Source organism: Geospiza fortis, unplaced genomic scaffold (assembly GCF_000277835.1).
Source record: "Geospiza fortis unplaced genomic scaffold, GeoFor_1.0 scaffold485, whole genome shotgun sequence".
NCBI lineage: Eukaryota > Metazoa > Chordata > Aves > Passeriformes > Thraupidae > Geospiza > Geospiza fortis.
This window is the reverse complement of record NW_005054457.1, coordinates 1392046-1407533: the sequence shown is the minus strand read 5'-3', so window position 1 is coordinate 1407533 and position 15488 is coordinate 1392046. Positions and strand designations below refer to the sequence as shown.

The window sequence follows — 15488 nt, the reverse complement described above, 5'->3', positions numbered from 1 at the left end:
GCTGAGTTCAGGGGATTTTTCCCCCTTAAATCATGAGTTTCACAGAACTTCCCTCTCCCTGCTCTGCTTTTAAACAAAACCAGTCTTTTTGTCCTTTTTGCGGGAAATGGAGACAGATTAGAGTTATCTCACATGACTTGACCGGTGGGCAGCACAGCCCGGTGATGCTGGGCAATATTCTAAAGAACTCACCCATGAACAGCAATTAGCTTTTAATTGTGGCACTGCCGCCTGCCCGGGGCTGCCGGAACAGCACCGGGAGCTCTTTGTGGCCGGAGCGGCACCAGGGGGACCCTCGGCCATGAAAGGGGAGCGGCGGTGACCGAAAGGGATAAGATGCTCATTTCAGCCCCACCCCCTTACTGCGCTCAAAAGCTCTTATTTTCAGAGCAAAGCACTATTGAAGCATCGGGACAATGGAGCCCAAATCCTGCTGGGGGAAGGGAGATGCTGGCAATTGCATCTTTTGTTGCTTTTCCTTCTTTATTTGCCTATGGCCTCCCCCATCCCACCCCTCCAAGAAATCCACATAGACGCTCGCTAGATGATAATGAAATCACTTTCTTGGGACCTTGCTAATAGGATTATAATTATTACTGGAGATGAACTGGAGTGAATAGAATATTTACCATTTCATCTTAAATTATTGTAAATCCCTCCAAAGCAGCCCTTTGATATGTAAAGTGCTGCTCCTCTCCCCCCGGTGAAGATAATTATTTAGTGGAAGTTCAGAGCTTTTAAGTATGGTGGGGAGTAGAAAGAGGCTTCCATGTTTACATAAAGAGAAGAGGAGGGCCTGTGTAATGAACTGGGGATGTTGATGAATATCTTGCCTGGCTCCAGCAAAGGAGGAGGGAAAGTTCTTGCTTAGCAGTTGTAACATCTTGTGCTGTTATTTGGGCCAGAGGTAAAAAAATAATTGGAAATTCAGGTCTTCCTAATCCACATCCCTGCAGCCTGTGTTCAGTTGGTGCTTGACCTACCCAGTGACAGTGGCAACATTCTGAGTTTGCTCTGTAGAGCTGGAGGAATTTCTATTGGAGGAATGACCAGGTAGCCTGGGCATCCTCAGCCTGGCAGAGAGATTTCTTGGGGGAAGGTATGGTGCTTGCCAGACTTGGAGCTAGGCTGCAGATGGAGGGAGGGGTGGACTGGTGAGATGGTGCAAGGACTGGGGCTATGATGTGAGGGCAGGAGCTGGTGGAAATGGGCAAAGCAAGGAGCCTTGCCTTGGATGGGCTGTGCATGCAGAGGTTCAGGAGAAATCATAGAAGGTCCTGGGTTGGAAGGGAACTTGAATATCCCCTCATGTCATTCCCCTGCAGGGATACCACCCACTAGACCAGATTTCTCAGGGCCGCATCCAACCTGGCCTTGAGCACTTACACGAATGGGGCAGCCACCTAGACAAGCGTTTGGAAGAGATCAATTGAGGATTGTTAGGTAGACGAAGTGCCTCAGGCAAAAGAAGGCCTCTGGAGCTGAATTTGGATGGAGGCTGAGAAAGCAGTAGGGGACAGCATGCTGCTTGCCCCATTCCTGCTCTGCCCTTTCCCTCCTCTGGCTGGGGCTGGAGATCCCCAGGCCACAGGAGAGAGGGCCACAAGGAGAGCACTGCACCCTGTGGGCACATTCATGTTAGTGTCTGCAAGGAGAGTGCCCTTCTCTCAGCTTTCCAGGGTGGTCTCCGCTCCTTGAACCCTTCCTCCCAGAGGCTGCCCTGCATGGAGCATGAGCTCAGGTAGGATAGGGGATTGCTCCAATCAGCCACCTCCAAGGCCACCTTCATGCCCTTGCATCCTTTGCCAAGGAATAGGCATATCCCAGGAGCGATGGTGACATCACCCATCAATGGCCCAGGAATCCTTGTGGAACCTGGGCTTCTCTATTGTGCTTCCTGGGAAAGCACAAGCCTCCTCTGTGCAGACAAGACTCCCACCAGGTGTTTCGGCTGATCTAAGTTATTCCTGCTCTGTAGGTTGCAGCTGTATGGTACACCATATGTGACACTTTGATATAGAAGGCAGCAGCCCTGCAAGGGATGGCATGTCATATCTTGGTTATGAGACTGCTTCTAATTAACCCATTTCATCTCGTGCAGTAGGGGAGGCATGTGGGTGAGAGTTGTGTTTCGTCTGGCACAGGGTGGGAGGCTGCCTTTGCAGCAGAGGCTGGTGGAGCTTGTTGTACCCATCGCTGTTCCCAGAGGCACAAACCCTCCATGGATCAGGCCCTGCTTTGTCCAGGTTGGTGCTCAGATGCTGCTGCCAACTGTCTGTTCAGCTCTGTGGCTGGGTTAGCTCCCCATGTCCCAGCATAGAGAGGGTCAAGCCTCTGTGGTGGCTCCTAGGTCTGATTTGAAGGTAGTGACTTTTGAAGAGGTGTGTAAAGTCTTTTATTAAAAAAAAAAAAAACAAACAAACCTAAACCCCAAAAATATCCTAAACCATGATATTTGCTGTGGTGTGTTGCCCCCTCCTTGGGGCACTTCTTGCTTTGATTTGCCAGGGCCGTTTGGTGCGTCCTGGCTGTGCCACGTGCAGTGGGGACAAAAGGGCCATCTGCCACTGCCCTGCACCTCCCCACTCCCCAGACCTTTGATGGAGTTTTTCATCAGCATCAAAGGAGCTTAGATCAGGCTCCAGAGCCAGACCAGAGCCTGTTTCTGTGGGGCACATGGTGATGCCACCCATGGCCACCAGCTCTTTGGTCCCATTGAAGTCCCAGAGCACTTTCATCACGGGTGCTCTTCACACACAATTACTGTCCTCTCCCTTCTTTAATCCCCAAAATTCCCCAACAAGTGAAGGGCACCTAGCAGATCTGGGGGCAGGGAGCATGGAGGGTGAGAAGAACATTAATTTCAGGCAGACGTATTTTTTCCTCCTTTCCCTCCTTCTTCACCTACTCCTTCCTCACCCCCAAACTTCATTAATTCCCATCATCTGGTTTGTGTAATCATCGTGGCGAGTGTTTGATGGAGCTGGATAGGGTTACATCCATTTCAAAAAGGCCGAGGCTGGTTCCCAGCCGTTCCCTTTTATTGTTGTATAATTTGCCAACCCAAACAACAGACTCCTGCTTGAGACAAAAGCACACATGTTGCTCTTACCACTGGTCATAAAAAAAGCGAGAGACTGCCTGCTACTGTACAGGTCTGTGGTGCAACAGCAGCTGAAGTCAAGGAAAATTTTTTGGTAAGATGATGTATCAAATAATAAAGCAGCAAGCACTTACACCCCCAAAGAAGAATTTGCTATTGCTTCTCTCTCTACTTCTTCCTCTTCCTCCATCTCCCTCATTGCCCTTTCCCATTGCTGTCACCAGAAAGCAGAGTCAAAGCCAAGCAGCTAATTTTGAAGCCAGTTGGCCTGTGTGCTGGTGGCAGGGTTTGTGATGCAATTAAAATGATTTTATTTTATATTTATTTTATTTTATTTTAATTTAATTTATTTTATTATTTATTTGTTTTCTTTCTATTACTTTAACAGTCTTTCCCAGAGCTGGTTATGTCCTTGCTTTTAAGGAGTATTGCTGGGATCCAATGGCTTTGTGATCAGCCGTGCAGGCAAGGGGACCTGACAGGGTCAGGAGGGGACCAGCGTTGTGGCCTCAGGAGCTGAGCTGGTGATGCTTTGGGGTTTTGATTGATGAGCATCTGAGCTCTTGCTTGTGCTCAGGTGCCAGTATGTGCTACAGCTGTGTGGTTTTGATCCAGCCCCTGGCTGCTCTTGCCAGCACTGTACATTTTTCCTGCTTTCTGACAGCAACATGCTGCCTTGCAAACTGGGAGCAACTGGGTATCACCTAGGCAGAGGGGATGAGCTGTAAGGCAAAGCTACCACCAATGGAGGTACCACCCCATCCTTCTCTGGGTGTCTACAGCTCTTTTCCAAGATATTAGAATTAACCTGCTCTGCCTTAATTTATTTATTGATATGGGGAGGAGAGAAAAGGCAGAGAAGCAGCAGGAACTAGAGTGAGAATTAGGTGTTGCAGTAAAGCCCTCCTTAAAAATGTTTCACTTAAGATGACAGATGGACAGATAGACTGAAATGAGCCCTTTGGCTTGGTGGGATCCTGACCAGAGCAAAGCTGACCAGGACCATGCTGAGATGGGAACAGGGTACCACACTGCCCCTGGGCTGGAGACAAGGCAGAGGGAGATGCAGCATACTGGAAAGAATCAGCTTCTGAGGGGATGCAGCTTTAATCTCCCTCATCTTCTGCACTTGGCTCCTCAGAGATGTTCCAAGACTGAACAGGCCACTGCTGGACCTGTTTGCTTTCCAACCTGTAAATTAAAATGCAGAAAAATCTTAAATTCATCACGTGCATTAAGTTCTACCATGTTCTGGGTTGTTCTGTTACTGGCTGTACTTTAGCTTGGTGTTACTCGAATTTGTTGGAGCAGGGGGAACATCTCCCAGAGTGGTGCTGGGTAGCTGTAGGGGCTGGATAGAAATCTACCCAGCATGAAACCTTCCTCAGAAAGAAAAGCCCATCGCTCAGCTCTGGAGCTCCTGTTGGGCAGCAGGACACCTGAGTGAGCTGGGCCTTGGCTGGGCAGCCTGGTGGTGACCCCAGGGGCAGACGGTCCTGGCTGCAGCCCGGGTTAGCCCTGCTCCAGCAGAGCAGGCGGGTTTATCCCAGCAGGTGCTGGCCGTGGCAGGAGGTGCATGGGGGGACCAACAGACGTCCCCAGGGATAAAACCAGACACCACAGCTGTGCTCTGCCCTGCACTGGTCTGTCCTACCTGTGGCAAATAATGCAGCAACAGGTTGTGGGGGTCCTCTCACCCCCCTGGCATGTTCCTCCTTGAGAAGCAGCAGCAGATTAGCCTGGAGCCCCTCTGTGCGGACAAAAGCTGCCACAAAGGGCATTAGGCTTCAGGATTGGATTACCATGTGGCCACCTGTCATCCCCACTTTGTAAATTTATCTCACTCTGGGTCTGATTTTCACATTGGAGAAGTTTGCACTTAAAAAAACCCCCACAAAATCCCCTGCCCAGTGCCTTTCCAAGCAACAGCCTGGCTGAGTTCATCTTAGTATCCCTTCTTATTCTGGGCTTCAGAGCTGTGTGGGGCTGGGGATTAGGGCTGTTTGAATGAAGAGAGCCTTTATTACATTAGTTTAAGTGGTTAATAGGTAAAGTAGGCCAATCCATCTTTAGACTAAGCCTATCACTTCGCCTACGAAGGGTGCAGGCCTCACCGAGGAAATGTTCATTAAAGGAAAAGCTTTTCCTCTGTCCCTCTTGACATGTTAATAGCTCAGGGTTAGGGGCTTGCTCTTTGCCTGTGCAAAATTCATGGCTGTGCAGAATTCATAGCTGTGCTCACGCAGCAGCTCCCTCCCCTTGCTGGGACCCAGCTGCTGGCAGCTCTGCCCTAGTCAGCAGTGCTGAGCCCCACCAGTGCTTGCTGGCTGGGCTGGGTGGGGCATGAAGGATGCTGGGAGTCTGCTGGTGCTCCTCATCCTCATTTCCTTCTTCCATGCTCAATAAGCAGGTGCCTCGTCCCTTCCCAAGCAGGGAAGTGGGGATGGAGTTCAAATGACAGGTAGAGGCAGTGCTTTTGTGCTGGGACTCTCTGCTGTGGGATGTTCTCAAGGCCAGAAGTATTTGTGGGTTTGAAAGGATTAGACAGTTCATAGTCACTATGAAATAGGATGATTTGGATGCAGATGCTGTCTCCAGAGGTCTTTGAACTCCAGGTTGCCAGAAGGCAGGAGGATAACAAGGAGGGATGGCTTGCCAAGGTTTTCATGCTGTATTTTCTACTACAGTTTCCACTATGGCCCTCAGTGGCGTCTCTGTCCAGCCCTGGGGCCCAGTTGAGCTCTCTATTTCCCACAGCCTGGCTCCCTCTCTCATTTCCCTTTGCTCTCCTGTATGGACAGCAGTGGTAGCTGCACCTCTGCCTTTCTCACCTTGTGTCAGGCAGTGCTGGCAGGAGCTGCCCATGTCTCCATGGTGCCTGAGAATCCTCCACGGAAACAGAGGCTCCACAGTGGTCACAAGCTGCCGGGGGTGATCTGTATCCACCTGAGCTGAATGCAGGTTTCTGCTGGACCCCACTCCTTTCTCCCAAGGGGCTGCATCCCGTCAGGGCACCATGGCTCCTCACCATCACAGCTCCTCTTTCCCCTCCCAAAGCAGCAGCTGTAGTTTAGCATGGCCCTTGCTGTCTTGGAGCCCCAGGAGCAGATATGCTCAGCTCTGGATCTGGTCCTCCTCCCACCAAAGTGTATGTCCACTGTGTTCTGTTGGAGCTGCAGTGCTCTGCTGGGCCAAGTTGCCCTTCTCCAGCTGTGGCTTGAATGGGAATAAATTCTTCTTCTTCTTTCCATCACTATGAGTTCAGACCAGCCAACGTATCAGTTCCTTCTGTCCCTGAGGCTCTGCTGTCTCTGGCTGCCAGGATGATGGATGGTGCCTCTGTGGGAGATTATGGAAACCATGGGAAAGCTCCCACAACTGACATGCCCATGCAGTAAAACTTTGCTTTCCTGGATGTGGTGTTGTCAGAGGTTCAAATGACCTCTATGGGCCACAATATTTGGCTTCTCTTGCAGCTGTGTTTCTTTCATGCAGCCGCTTTACAAACAAAGCAGAGTCTGAGACAATCTTGAGGGTCTCAGTTTTGGGCTGTGCCTGGCACCCATGTGATACAATGAAGGGAGAGCATGAGCAGGGGCCCAAGGGCTGTTTTTGGTGGATCCAGGCCTTGCACATGGGATGAAGGTTCTATTTCTACCTCTGCTCACCTCAGCCTGTGTTGGCCAACCTGAGGGCAGTAGGTGTGTCAATGTGCCTTGTTCTGCTTTGCTTGCTGTGATGGGTCACCAGCAAAATGTTCTTAAATTGCCAGGAATTTAGGCCCTCTCCAAAAATAACAATCTGGGAGGTTTAGGCTTGCCCAGAACTGAATACTTTCAGCCACAAGTGCAGTGTGGGCCCAGGAGATGAGCTGCTCTGCAAAGGGGCTGATGCCAGGCCAATGGATGCCTCTTAGGTAAAGAGTTACTCCCTGCTTTCTTCCACTTAGGGTGAGCTCCTCTGTATTTGCTGAAATGCTAATTAAGAACCTGTGTTTCCCAACTGAATCAACTGACTTGGCACTCCATCCCCAGCAATTTCCTCCTGTTTCACAGCCCTGCCCAATGCCTTTCTTGTGCAAGGAGGGGAAAAATAAACCTTGCATCATTCCCATGAGACTGATAAATACTGGCTGTAGTAGTCCTGGAGGAGAAATCAGTCCCAAAATGCAGGGCCCCATACAACCAGCAATCCAATGAACCTGATCTAAAGCTGAAGGGCTTCAGTGGAACATGGGCAACCTGAGAATGTTTTGGGAAGCTTTTTCCTCTCTAGGCAGGTCCCAGGCCATTAAGGACTTCATGGGTGGAAAACAACCTCTTAAATCAAGCTGAAAAGCAGTTGGTGGCCAGTGCAGGATGTAGAACTTGGGTGTAATGTGGCCATAAAAGGGGACACCACTTAATGAGCAAATGTTGAAATCTACCTCAGCCCACGACAAATTTAAGAGTTGCTCTGAGTGTTATTGACTGGCCCTATTCTGTGACAGCATTATGGGGTTGCAGAGTTGGCCAGAAAGGTGAAGGATTAGTCAGAGTTTTATTCTGGTTGCTGGTTTTGGCACACATACTAGCTTCTGCCTTCCAGAAGCTCTCACATCCCAGGTATCTGGTAGACCAGCGTGATTTTTATCTGCATGTGAAACTCCACTTGTGTGGACTTGAAATCCCAGCCTTCAGGGTTGCCACCACCTCTGGCCATGACTGGAGGTTCCACAAGCTGATATCCCCTTCCTCCACAGTCCACTTTGTCCATTACCACTCCTATCTGAGTGCCATGCAGGTCTGGCACAGGGATTGTCTCCCACCTTGGGACTGTGGAGAAGGGGCTTTATGGGCACAGCTCACAGGGAGGATGGAGGTGCAGCCCCTGGGTGCCCCTTGCCAGTAAACACATTGCACAAAGGCAATGCCAGAGGCTGGTGAAGTAAAATACCAGGTACAGTGTGAGCTCACCAATGGTTGCATAAACAGCTACTGACCAAATTTCATAGACATGGGATGATTTTTCATGCAAACAGACCTCTCATTCCTGGATCCCCTGTTATTTGCCCTCAGAACAGACTGGTCAGCTTTCTTCCCTTGCATTCTTAATAAGGGCAACCATTGGCTTTAGCACAAATTATCAGTGGCTGTTTTAATTGCAAGAGCCCTGGTGATCTTTGCTGTGGAAGCATGAAAGCAGTCAGGGAGGAGGTGGCTGTGGGAGCAGCCTCTGTGTGATGTCCTATGGCTGAGGGAAGCACAGCTTCAGGCTTGCAGATCACACGCTGGCTGCTTATTTCTCTGTGCTGGGTGGATGCTTTGAAAACTTAATCAAGTTTTATAACTTTAATTTCGTACTTGACTCCCCTTTTGCCTTTTCTTTTCAGCTGTCTCTCAACCCAGAGCAAATGAGTCCATTAGGGCTATAAAGGGAAAGAACTGGCAAACGGTCTAAAATATTTTAGCTTGCCTAGTGAATAATAGGAAAAAATTACTCTTCCTGCTTCATGCCACTTCCATCAGTTCTGAAAGCTCCCTCATTGCTGGAAGCTTTAAGTTTTAAAAGTACTTTATGAAGGTATGTCCTGCCCATGTACTGAGGTTGTGTTCTCCACAGTTGTACCCCATATCCTCACCTGCTGTAACCCGTAGGGCAGTGCTGGGGTGGGGTTGTCCTCATTGTCTCTTGGACTGGGATGTGCTGAAGATGCCACGGGCAGCTCTTGATGCCCTTTCTTGCTCATGTGAGGAAACAAGTGATAGGGAATAGTAAAGCAGGGGGAGAAACTGGATACAAGAGGACACCTGTGAGTGAAGTCCTGCTGTTGGCAAGCCAGAGAAAAATTGTGCCCTCTTGCCTGAATTGGGAAAAGTTTTGCATTTGGAATGCTGAGGGAAAATGAGGTGGACATACTCTAGTGATCTCCTGCTTTTCTGCTGTACCATCCTCTCATTCCCACGGAGAAATGAGCTCTGGATTGGGGCTGAGGTCTCAGTGGTGTAGCCATGAGCCAAAACAGCCACCTCAGGTGCAGCTCAGGACCCATCCTGACCAGTCTAGAGCTGGTGTGGTACATTCAGCCATGCTCCAAGCACAGAGTGTAGCTCAGCTAATCCACTCATGAATAACTGGGGGATTACTCAACTGGACTTCTAATACAGTGGCCTTTAATAATAATCCTCCCTTAATCCCTAAATCAATGGGAAATGGATTTGTCTGTATGATCCAAATGGCCTGTGAAGGCATTCTAGGGAGAAGAATTCTTGTGTATCTATGTGTGAACATACCTGTAAATGCATATGGATATTTTTGTTCCTCTTCCTTGCCCTTCTGACCCATGTCTGTGTGTTTTGCTGGCAGGGAGCTGATGCCCAGGACACTGGAGGGGCAGATCACCATGGAGAAGACCCCCAGCTACTTTGTCACCAAGGAGGCCCCAGCCCGCATCTCCTCCATGAGCAGGGGCACCAAGCTGATCGTGGTGGTGCGGGACCCCGTGACCAGAGCCATCTCGGACTACACCCAGACCCTCTCCAAGAAGCCTGACATCCCCACCTTTGAGAGCCTGACCTTCAAAAACAGGACTACAGGCCTCATAGACACCTCGTGGAGCGCCATCCAGATTGGCATCTATGCCAAGCACCTGGAGAACTGGCTGCTGCACTTCCCCATCGGGCAGATCCTCTTTGTCAGCGGGGAGAGGCTGATCAGGGACCCCGCGGGCGAGCTGGGCAGGGTCCAGGACTTTCTGGGCCTCAAGAGGATCATCACGGACAAACACTTCTACTTCAACAAAACCAAGGGCTTCCCGTGCCTGAAGAAGGCGGAGGGCAGCAGCAAACCCCACTGCCTGGGCAAGACCAAAGGCAGGACCCACCCTGACATCGACCAGGAGGTGGTGCAGAGGCTGAGGGACTTCTACAGGCCCTTCAACATGAAGTTCTACCAGATGACAGGGCAGGACTTCGGCTGGGACTGAGCCTGGCATGGGAAAGTCCCCTGTTATTACTTGCCCAGCACGGTTTGCTTATATAAAGAGATATATATGTATGTAAAATGTACAGAAATCTATTTTATAATAATTTATTTTTAATTCCTAAGCAATTAATTCACTAAGCTGCCTAACCGCACTGGCTAGAACAGTAGCCTGTAACCTGTTTAACATTCCACAGTGTTTAATTCTAATGTCTCTCCTTTCTTTGTTTTTTTGCCCTTCTTCTTTCTCTTTGGTTTGGTTTGTAACAGACAGTGCTTCCACTTTTCCTAAACAAAATTTGTATTTAAAAATCAAAAGGAGGGAGGGAGGGAAAGCACAAGTTTATTTTTGTTACGGGTATCTGGCCTTTATAAATGGTTGCTTTCCCTATTCCAGTGTCCCAGTCTCTGCTCCACTGTTGTGCTCCCTCACCCCATATTTTTCTGGCTGGTTCCATGGCCCGGGGGGGTGTTTCTCTGGGGTGGGTGGGAGGAAGGCTGGGCATCCCTGCACCGCACATACCTCTGCTGAGCAGCAGCATGTTTTCCCAGTGGCTGTAAGCCTGGGAACCCCAAGCCAAGGGCTCCTGCTCAGGATTGCCAGGAGGGCAATGTGCTCTTTTTCCAGCAGAGAAGCTGCAGAGCTGGTTGCATAGGCAAAGCTCTCAGTACAGTTTTCCCTCCTGCTTTTTGTCCAGGAGGTTCTTTCCCACAATCCCTCTATGCATTTAAAATGTTTACTGTAGGACAAATGTAAAATGCTGTGTCTGTGTGTGACATGTGTGGTGCTGGTCAGAGCGACTAGCAGAAAGTGTTGCTCCAGGGACATCCATGCACGCCAGGCACTGCTGGGAAATGGCAGTGCCTGCAGCACGTGGAGCACCCTCCACCCACCAAAGACACCAGCAGAACCACTGGGAAAACCTCAGGTGCCTGCCTGGCATCATGCCCAGCATGGAGTGTGTCCCAGGACTGGCACAGGCGCTGTTACCTCCAGCCCCACGGCCACCGCAGCGTGTCCCAGTATGTGAGACTGGGGAACATCACCCTTAGCCCTCTTAATTCCATCTTCATTCTGTCTGTGGTCTCTCCCAAGGAGCATTGTTTGCTTAGAGCCAGGGAGAAGCGCTGCTTTACCAACAAGGGTGAATCTGTAGGAAGGCAGGGGGGAATCTGGGCACGCTGGGGTTGGGGTACTCCTGGCAGTCCCTGGGTGCCCTGGCTGAGCAGCCAGGCAGGACAGGAGGCTCCAAACATGCAACCATTAACCTGAATGAAATCCTTCTCGGATGTAAGCACTTGCTGTGGGACTCCAGGACAGGTTAGGTGGGCTGTCCTGAGAGCTCTGCCAGTGTTCTGTGAGCCCAGAAGGTCCTGATAAGCGCTGTGTGTGTCCGATGCCTTATCACTGCTGTCAGAGGGTCTGCCAGCTTGACTGCAGCACTTCCAGGGCAATGTGGCAGCAGAAGTGATCTTCTCTTTGAATGTTTAACAGAAGGAGAGCTCTGATGTCTCTGGGCAGCAGAACTCCCCACACCTCATCTGCAGCCCTGAAATGATGCACTGCACTGAGCATCACCTGGTGTTGCTGTGGGAGCACTTCCAGAGCCAGTGTGAGCGAAACTGGAAACAACAGAAGCACCAATGGGCAGAACATCTAATTTCATATGCATTGCCTATAGAAATCCCTGCCCTGCACCTCTCCATAATTACCTGTAGCTCCTCCTTAGAGCTGCCCATTGTAGCTGTGCCCAGCTGTGGTGGGGCCCATTCAGTGGTGTTTCCCAAATGTTTGTTTTACTTTTGCAGCCTCTTCGCTCTAGCCTGCCCCTTCCATCTCTCTGCTGGGGCTGTTGGGTGATGAAAATGTTCCTCAGAGCCTGGGCTGCTCTGTCTGGGTCTCGAGCTAGTCCTGCTCCAGCAGACAGAGCAAAGAGCAGACTTGGCTCTGGGTCTGCTGCAGGTGCCAGGGAGCTGCCCTTCAGAGCTCTGTATAAACCTGAGGGCTTCTGGCCTGTTCAGCAGTGTCACACCTCCAAAGGGATTTAGGGACTTGCACGCCATGTGTGGGTTCACCCCTGAGGTGCGTGCATGTAGGTGACCTCAAGGAAAGGGAGATTTTAGGCATAACAGCATCAGGCTGAGATGCCTACAAAACTGCTGTGAGCAGGATCCAAATCCCTCCTTGGGGTTTGCCTCCGAACACATCTTCCCACAAACAGGGAAGTTCTCCTTCTTGCCCTGAGCCATTTCTAGTGAAGAAATGACACTTTGGGCCAATGCAGTCTAACTTCAGAGGGTTCAGGTGGGATGAGGGACCTGCTGGGCTCTGCAGGCTGACAGCCCCTGCTTTCCCTCTGTCCTGCAAAATCCAGCTGCAGGCCTGAGCAGCTGGGTGGATCTATGCACTTTTGAGGGGCTTGGCTTCAGCTCCAGCCAGATCCCTGGCTCTGTTTCCTGCTGCTAGGACAGGTGATGAGTGCAGGAGTGTGTCTGCTTTATCCCAGACCCTGCCACTGTTGGGTGACTGAGGGGAAGGAGCTGCAGGCACTAAGAAAATACTTCCTGGAGGAAAAACAAGTGATTTTTGGTTCTCAAAACCACAGTCTTCCTTCTAGCAGCTTATGCAATGCATGGAAAGAAGCTTGACCTCTCCACCTGGCCCTTGGGTGAGCTCCCACCTCCCCGTGTCTCACTGGTGGAGCCTCCAGGACCTGTGTGCTGGCGTGGGCTCCTTTCCAGGCGCTTCCCTCTGGAGTCTCTGCCGGCTGCTCAATGCCTGAAGAGTTCTGCATCCCCCTGCAAGTCTTCCTTGCTTTCCTGGAAACAAGTTTTTAATATCCCAATGCCTTCCTCAGCTGTACAGCAGAGTGTGGGCTTAATTTGTATAATCAAGCCCGGCTGCAAAGAACGCTTGTGGAGCAAACTTGTTGGAGAGTGGAAATACAGAGAGTGAGGAATAACACTTCTAACCATAAGCAAATTGTCTCAATATCCTTCATAATGAAGTCTAAGTAGACTTTTAATGTAAAAAAGCCTTACCTAACAAATATGACAATGAAGGTGAATTCTCTGTGGTGTTCATCTGGTTGCTAATATTGGAATCGGTGCATTTTTTTTTAAATACCCCCCTTATTTCTTTTAAATTAAGCTTGGAGGTGTGATTAGAAGTTTGATTGGTTGGTATTTTTTTCACATTGTAACTTTAATTTATGGCTGAGTTTCATTCAGTCCTGTATTCAGAAGTGCAGTATAGCTATTAGTGATGTGTTGTCTGTAACATGGTTCTATAGTCCAGTAGCCAATTTGTAAAAAAAAAAAAAGTACAAAATAGAAAGGAAAACAAACAAAAAAAGCCACAAAGAAGAAAATATAAAAAAAAAAGTATATGGAGTATTTTGTGGTATGTACAACACAAATTAATTTTACACAGAGAAAGATGTTTCTAGGAAAATGAAATTCTGATAATTCATACTATTTGTATGAACAAATAAAAGCTCTATTTTCCGAAGCGACAGGCACGGCTGTGTTCATTCGGGAGGGTTGGATGTGCTGTCCCTGCCAGGACTGTCCGTGCAGCCGTGCTGGCCCAGGGGCCACTGGTGAGCCTGGGGAGAAGGACACGGTCCTGGGCCAGGGCTCCCTGGAGCTGCTCTGGAGCCAGAGGCTGTCCTGGGGCACACAGAGGTGTCCCAGTGCTGCCCAGGCAGGGGTCGGGGGCTGCCCCTGGCCCCGCTGGACACATCGAGCTGGGCATCCCCTGCTGCACCCAGCGCCAGCTCAGGGTCTGGGGCTGCCCTGCCCCGCTGGCCACACCCAGCTGGGCATCCCCTGCTGCACCCAGTGCTGCCCAGGCAGGAGTCTGGGGCTGCCCCTGGCCCCGCTGGACACATCGAGCTGGGCATCCCCTGCTGCACCCAGTGCCCTCTCAGGGGCTCAGGGACTGCCCCTGGCCCTGCTGCAAGCACTGCATGGACTCAGGGATGCTCCAGGACAAACTCAGTCCTTCACAGCTGCAATGGGGAACCTCTCCAGTGCCAAGTTCCTTTTCCAAAGCTTTACTCTCACTGTAGTCATGCTGATCCAGCCTCTGGGGTCAGTGGTTGCTGCTGCTCCCTCAGCATTGTTCGGCATAAATCTTCATTACCACAAAATGCAGAAGAGTCCCAGGCCAGTGCTATACCATGCAACACCTGAAGAATTAGATTTATATAATGTACCAAATGCCACTAAAAATGAATTTCAATAATTTCATTTTTCTTTGCAAGCCTTGGATCTGGTGCAGAGTAATTGATGGTACTCTTTCAGATTGTTCATTTTTCAGAAACCTTCTAGAGAAGGAGTCAGAACAGAGCACAAGATTTAATTTAGCCATTTAGGAAGAATTTAACCTGGAAACCTCCAGCTGGTCAGGGCTGTAATTAGTTGTTCCCACACTCTGGCAATGCTTAAATTCTATAGGTGTCTCATTTTTAAAACATGTAGATTTTACTTTAACATTCCCATGTAACTTTCAAGCAGCACAGCTGGATGACCTCAGCTTGATGGAGTTGAGCTGTTCCTTACCTCATTCTCACCTCCCCTTGATTTCATTCCAAGCCAGGTGTGAATGCCCCAGCAGATGTCAGTTCTGGAGGCAGCCTGGATCTGAGTTCAGCCTGATTTTACAGCAGCTCATGGACCCCTGCCCCTCATTTCTGTATTTTATGTGAGCTGCTCAGTTCTGGGATGGAAAGCATGTGGGTGCTGTTCCTTCACAGGTAGATTGGTGCTGCAGAGGAAAGGGAAGGGGATTCCTAGAGTCCTTGTGGGGTTCAGCATCTGCCCTGTCCTCTGTATATCCCTGAAAACTGTTCCCAGTTGTACCTGGGCTTGTGGATATTGTGGATTCATTTCCCAGTTTGGTTTGGGGACCATTCTCAGGTGCTGTTTTGGCAAGAGCATCCAGAGGACAAGGATAAGGATGTCTGTAGCTCATGGGGGCCTGGATACACAGAAGGGTTTGCTCTGAAGAAGATGGGCTGAAGGGTCTCCTTGTAGATCTGGAACCTCAGCTGAAGGAGGAAGTTCCTGAAGGCAAATGGATTGATGAAGAGGTAGGTGAGACTGTTGTAACATTGCTGTTAAGCATGGTGAATGCCAAGGTGGATTTACTTTTTCGCTTGGTTGATACAAGAAAGGTGAGAAACAATTTCTTTAAGAGAGAAATCAAACAGGTCTCCAGGTTGTGCAAGTGAATGTGGCATTTCTAGGGGAGATGCTTGGGCTGATGGCAGCATCTCAGAGAAGCATCACCTTACAGGGTTGAGAATACACAGAGCAGGGAGGAATCCACCTGAAAGGGTACAGGCTGCTGCCAGGAACATCTCTGTGTGGCACTCAGGGAGTGTTGAGGCCTCCGTGAGGAAGGTGAGAAAGGGTCAAA

General features: G+C 49.9%; 1 protein-coding gene across 2 annotated transcripts in view; it reads left to right on the top strand.

The window, feature by feature from the left end:
* LOC102043657 (heparan sulfate glucosamine 3-O-sulfotransferase 3B1) overlaps nucleotides 1-13574 on the top strand; it is a 27966-nt gene extending 14392 nt beyond the window's left edge. For both annotated transcript variants that reach the window (XM_031062687.1, XM_031062686.1), the window contains exon 2: nucleotides 9449-13574. In XM_031062687.1, coding sequence (XP_030918547.1) covers nucleotides 9456-10067 — 612 coding nt within the window. In that variant the 5' untranslated portion in view covers nucleotides 9449-9455 and the 3' untranslated portion in view covers nucleotides 10068-13574. The remainder of the gene's footprint in view (nucleotides 1-9448) is intronic.
* The last annotated feature ends 1914 nt before the right edge of the window (nucleotides 13575-15488 follow it).